The 6,000-nt window shown below is 47.8% G+C and overlaps 1 protein-coding gene across 4 annotated transcripts in view; it reads right to left on the bottom strand.

The window, feature by feature from the left end:
• The window catches only part of appa (amyloid beta precursor protein a), a 183,801-nt gene extending 178,294 nt beyond the window's left edge, over positions 1–5,507 (bottom strand). For 2 of the 4 annotated variants that reach the window (XM_043701399.2, XM_043701398.2), the window contains exon 1: positions 5,252–5,506. In XM_043701399.2, coding sequence (XP_043557334.1) covers positions 5,252–5,338 — 87 coding nt within the window. In that variant the 5' untranslated portion in view covers positions 5,339–5,506. Of the gene's footprint in view, positions 1–5,251 lie in introns of all 4 variants that reach the window. The other 2 variants (XM_043701400.2, XM_043701397.2) reach the window with 2 other exon arrangements.
• Between the last annotated feature and the right edge of the window lie 493 nt (positions 5,508–6,000).

A 6,000-nucleotide genomic window follows, 5' to 3' on the forward strand; every position in this document is an offset into this window, starting at 1 on the left:
AAGTATAAGTCCCAACTGATCGCTTTTTTCTCTATAGACTACTGAGATTGATTGCAGAACTTGCCAAGGTCACTTGCACTGAGATTCTGTGATTCAATGTATACTTGGGAATCCACTTGTAAACCTTTCTGATCTTTAAGTAAATGAAGTACAGTAATAAAACATTTTAATGAGCTTCTAAATCACAAACAGCAAAAACGCACGTGAAAATTCTTTTCCAGATGAATGCATTACATTTTTGGATTTGACGTTACGACCTGTGGAGTTGAAGAGATCACTAGAAAATGTACTCTAGCAGTTTAAAAGAGAAGACAGTTTCTATCATTTTGTAAACACTAGGATTCAATGTGAAAAAGACTGTGGCATTGTGGCAATGTAACTAGAGATCTAGAGGTCCAGGCTTTGAGAACACAATCCACCCCACCAAGGTAGCTGGTAAAAATTTAAGTTCAGTTAATTAAATCTGGATTTAAAAGCTAGCCTCATGTCTACTGCCACAAAAACTCATTTCCTACAATTTGCTAACTGACAATACATTAGATTACTTACAGTGTGAAAATAGGCCCTTCGGCCCAACAAGTCCACACCGACCCGCCGAAGCGCAACTTACCCAGACCCATTCCCCTACATTTACCCCTGCACCTAACACTACGGGCAATTTAGCATGGCCAATTCACCTGACCTGCACATTTTTTTGGACTGTGGGAGGAAACCGGAGCACCTGGAGGAAACCCACGCAGACACTGGGAGAATGTGCAAACTCCACACAGTCAGTCGCCTGAGGTGGGAATTGAACCCAGGTCTCTGGCGCTGTGAGGCAGCAGTGCAAACCACTGTGCCGCCCATAACAGGTCCACAGCAGATGTCATATCCCTTGCCCTGCACTCTTCCTTAGACTGTCTGGACAACAAGAACGCCTATGTCATACACCTGCCTTCAACACCATTATCTTCTCCAGACTGATCTCAAAACTGTGACCTTGGTCTTGGCTCTGCCCTCTGCAACTGGATCCTCAGCTTTCTGACCCACAGACGGCAATCAGTGAAGATAGGTAATTACACCTCCTCCAAAACAGCACTCAACACTGGAGCTCCTCCTCCCCCCACCCAGGATGCATTCTCATTACCTTATTGTACTCCCTGTACATCAAAGACTGCGTTGCCAAATTCCAAACGAAGGCAAAAGTGAAGACTGCAGATGCTGGAGATCAAACAAAATTCCAAATGAACACCATCTACAAGTTCACTGATAACACCATTGCAATGGGACAGATATTTCACAATGATGAGTCAAAAGGGAGATGGAGACTTGGTGACGTGGTGCAATGAGAACAATCTCTCTTTCAATGTTGCCAAAACTAAAGAACTGATCACTGACATCAGAAAGAAAGAAAGAGAACTTGCCCTCATCAACATCAATGGATCTCAGATGGAAAGGATGGAGAGCATTAAATTCCTCAGATAAGCGACAACTTGCCGTGGACGTCTAGTGTAGATGCAATGGTAAAGTCGGCACAATAACGCCTCTTCTTCCTCAGGCAGCTCAGGAAATTTGGCATATCCCTAAGGACCCTCACCAACTTCTACAGATGCACCAGTGAAAACACTGTTCTGGTGTATAATGGCCTGATATGGCAACTGCTCTGCCCAAGACTAAAAAATTATAGAAGGTGGTGTGCACAGCCCAGACCATCATGGAAGCCAATCTCTCATTCATGGACTCCATTTATACAGCTTGCTGCAGCAGAAAGGCTACCAACATCAAAGACCCATCGCAACCTGATAATGATCTCCTACAACCTCTTCCGTCAGGAAGAAGATACAGAAGCCTGCAAACACACACCAGCAGATTCAAGAACAACGTTTTCTTGGCCGTTATTAGACTGATGAATGGACTTTCTCGCCTCGAATAATGCTGATCTTGTTAATGCTGTTCTCGCCTAGTGCGCATCCTGTGCAACGTAACCCGTATGACCCCGTCTAAGTTCTTTTGATCTGTACATCCTTGATTACTATTATCTGCTTGTTCTACTCGTAAATAAAACTTTTCACTATACCTCGGTACACGTGACAATAAATCAATCTGTAATCTGCCATTCCTACCCAGTCTGATCTATGTGACTCCAGATCCATAACAATTTTGTCCATTCTTATCTGCAATTTGGTCCAACTTGGTTCCAATTTGAATGGGAGATTGTCTTCCATGATGGTCTGGGCTGTGCAATTTGCCCTCAGTTCAAGGGCAACAAATGCTACCCTTGGCATCTCTTGCCACATCCCTTGAAAGGGTTGAAAGAGAATTAATTCAAAGAGATGCATCCACCTCACTAACTTCATGCTCATAAAAAGATGGACAAAATGTTACTGCCTACAAATAGATGGGTGTGACGACTGCTTGCTTTCTGCGTCCCACTTTTCCTGATCTATGCATACAGAAAGCTCGTTAGAATCAGTGCACTTCCAAGATTCATGACAAAAACTAGGGTCTATGAAAAAAGAATGGAAGCCAGCTAACTTGATTCGCACACAGAAGTGCCCAGAATAGTACAACTATGATACAGAATTTTCTTCATATATACTGTCTCAGGGGGAAAAAACTTCTCAAAAATCGCAAAAAAACTCTTATAAGATTGTATTAAAAGGAAAACAAGTTCTTTATATAGTTTCCTTCATTTATCAAATAGTCACAATGTATTATCTAAGACAGACAGTACCGTGAGAACTAACCGATACTGAAATAAGACACCAGCAGATCCAAACAAGATTAATTTATGATGATATCAAGGACATTTCAAAATGCAACCTACTTTGCAATATTTAGTAAGTTACAATGGTAATATATTCCACAATAAAATAACACGAAAATTCTGGCAGCAGCTCTGATAAAGTCTGAACCAGACTCTGACTAATCTGCTTTGCAATGCTGATTTTTTTGACACTTTTTTTCTGTCACAATGCATATTAACATAAATAAGTCAGCTCTAATAGAAAAGCTTTAATTTATGATTGAAAGACATATTTCCTCCCAATTAAAACAGCACGAGACAAAACCTGCACAAAAATGTGATTATAAGATGTTTGCGATTTAGATCACTTTCAACATGTAAATAACACCAATGGTTTTTTCCACATTGCGTTGAGATTGGCCATAATAGGGAAGAACTTGACATCTTGTCAAATGCTTTATTTTGAATGTACATCAGGACCATATTTTAAAATGAAGGAATATTCCATAATAAAACAGCACTAAAGTTCAAAAATCATTTGAAGACTAAACTACTACAAAGACAAAATGTGAAAGGTTTACTAAATATCAACCCAATTACAAAGCCATATGTCCTGTTCTGAGCTGGGCTGTCAAATTAAAGCTTCTCAGATTACAGCGATGCAATCGGCAATTGGATAAAGGTAAATTAAGGGAGAAAGTATCAAGGATAAGAACCTAGGTCACGAACCCAAACAAATTAAAAAATACAGGCAAACTGCCAGACTGGCAAGACAGAGCGGGCAGACATAAAGTAGCACACCTGATAAAGTTAAAGACAGTGACAGGACGGACACAAATAAAACTAAAGACGCATAATTTTACAAACGACATGGGACAGAATAAATAACGGGAGACGCACATAGGAGACTTATATGTGGAAATTCCTAGACAGGTGGTAAATCAGAATTTAGATGGGTCGAGTCTCCCACTCCATTTTGCTGGCAGATTTTTCTCGTTCAAATCATTTTTGCCCTCTCCCATTTTAAAATACATCTTGTCCAGAGAAAAATGTCAAATCCCATATATTCATGCAGCAACAAAAAATAATCAATAATGAAAACAACAAAACAAATAAACCTTTTTGAAAATGATTTTACGTTTATTTATATGATACAAATATTAAAGAGAAGGAAGCACAACCCAAGCAAAAGGATGTTTGCGCACTGCAGAGGCGCCATCTTCTTGGGGGCAGCCAGCCAACAGCGTTCGGATCCGATGTTAAAGATTTACAACGTTAATTTACAAAGGAGGAAAATAAAAGTATGCAATGGGATCGGGAGGTAAAAGAAAGGCAAAGAATTTGGGAAGGGGGAAGGAGTGGTGCGCCATTTATTCCTATTAACAAATGAAGAACATACAAGACACAGAGGAATTGGGACAATCTAAACAAAGAAAATGCAGGAGCCCGATTGTGAATAAAACGGGAATGGGGAAAGAAAGAGCGAGAGCCAACATCCAGTATCAGGCAACCTCAGGAACCCCTGGGCAAGAGGGTCAAGTGTGGAACCCCTACCCCGTAAACCCTCGGCAACAGCGAACCTCCAGCCCCAACAAAAGTGCCCTCAAGGAGAAGTGAATACCACCTCCACCCTCCTTCCAAACCCTCAGGCGACGGTGAACACACCCCACCCCGGGGAGGGGGGCAGTGATCCCAGCCTTCAGCAAATGTTAACACCGCGCCACCCCCTAACCAAGGGGACAGTTAACCCCGCGCGCTCCCCCTGCCCACGGGGACAGTAAACCCCGCGCCCCCCACCCCCGTCCACGGGGACAGTAAACCCCGCGCCTACCCCCCTGCCCACGGGGACAGTAAACCCCGCGCCTACCCCCCTGCCCACGGGGACAGTAAACCCCGCGCCCCCCACCCCCGTCCACGGGGACAGTAAACCCCGCGCCTACCCCCCTGCCCACGGGGACAGTAAACCCCGCGCCCCCCACCCCCGTCCACGGCGACAGTAAACCCCACGCCTAGCCCCCTGCCCACTGGTCAGTAACCCCCACGCCTACCCCCCCTGCCCACGGGGACAGTAAACCCCGCACGCCCCCCCTGCCCACGGGGACAGTAAACCCCGGGCCCCACCTGCCCACGGGGACAGTAAACCCCGCGCCTAACCCCCTGCCCACGGGGACAGTAAACCCCGCACGCCCCCCCTGCCCACGGGGACAGTAAACCCCGCGCCCCCCCTGCCCACGGGGACAGTAAACCCCGCGCCCCACCTGCCCACGGGGACAGTAAACCCCGCACGCCCCCCCCTGCCCACGGGGACAGTAAACCCCGCACGCCCCCCCTGCCCACGGGGACAGTAAACCCCGCGCCCCCCCTGCCCACGGGGACAGTAAACCCCGCGCCCCCCCTGCCCACGGGGTCAGTAAACCCCGCGCCTCCCCCACCCGTTCCCCTCAGTGACCGTTGGCCTCCCCGGTCTCGAGCTGCCGCAGGTTTGAAAGCGCGTCCGTTGATCGGCGGATACACCGGCGCCTTTACCTCCAGCGCCTGGCAGAGCGAGGGAAGGACGATCACCGCCATCAGAAGCAGCAGCATCCTTCGTCGACAAGGTAAGTGCGGGATCATCGCCGCTTCACTTTTCCGTTTGCGATACCCGATTGGATTTTAAATTCCACGGCGTTAAGATCGCTCTCTGACTGCCTTCTAAAAGAAAATCACACCCTTTCTCAGCTCCTGACTCAGTTGATGGTTCCAGTGAAGTGTGAGCGAGGTTTGGTGTTGTGTGCGATACCTGCACCGCCCTCTCCCATCCCATCCATTCCAAGCCGGTCCCGCCTCAGTCCATTCCCCCTCGACTCCAGGCCGGCTCGGCACCGCCACCTAGCGAAGCCAGCCTCCCTCCCCAATCCCGCCCGGCTTTCCGTCAGACGGCACCGCCATCAGACGCTGCAGTGTCTCAGAACTGGCTGGAGAGCTCGGTGCACTCCAGGTGCAGCGCCACCCGGCTTGGAGGACTAACTGGGAATTGCCTGTAGCGCCACTCCGGCTTGGAGGAGTGACTGGGAATCGCCTGTAGCGCCACCCTGGCTTGGAGGAGTGACTGGGAATCGCCTGCAGCGCCACTCTGGGCTTGGAGGAGTGACTGGGAATTGCCTGTAGCGCCCCCCGATTTGGAGGAGTGACTGGGAATCGCCAGCAGCACCGCCTAGTTTGGAGGAGTGACTGGGAATCGCCTGCAGCGCCGCCCGGCTTGGAGGAGTGACTGTTAATCGCCTGCAGCGCCATCC

Source organism: Chiloscyllium plagiosum, unplaced genomic scaffold (genome assembly GCF_037043375.1).
Source record: "Chiloscyllium plagiosum isolate Xiang-an unplaced genomic scaffold, Cpla_swu_hap1 HiC_scaffold_12, whole genome shotgun sequence".
Classification (NCBI taxonomy): Eukaryota; Metazoa; Chordata; class Chondrichthyes; order Orectolobiformes; family Hemiscylliidae; genus Chiloscyllium; species Chiloscyllium plagiosum.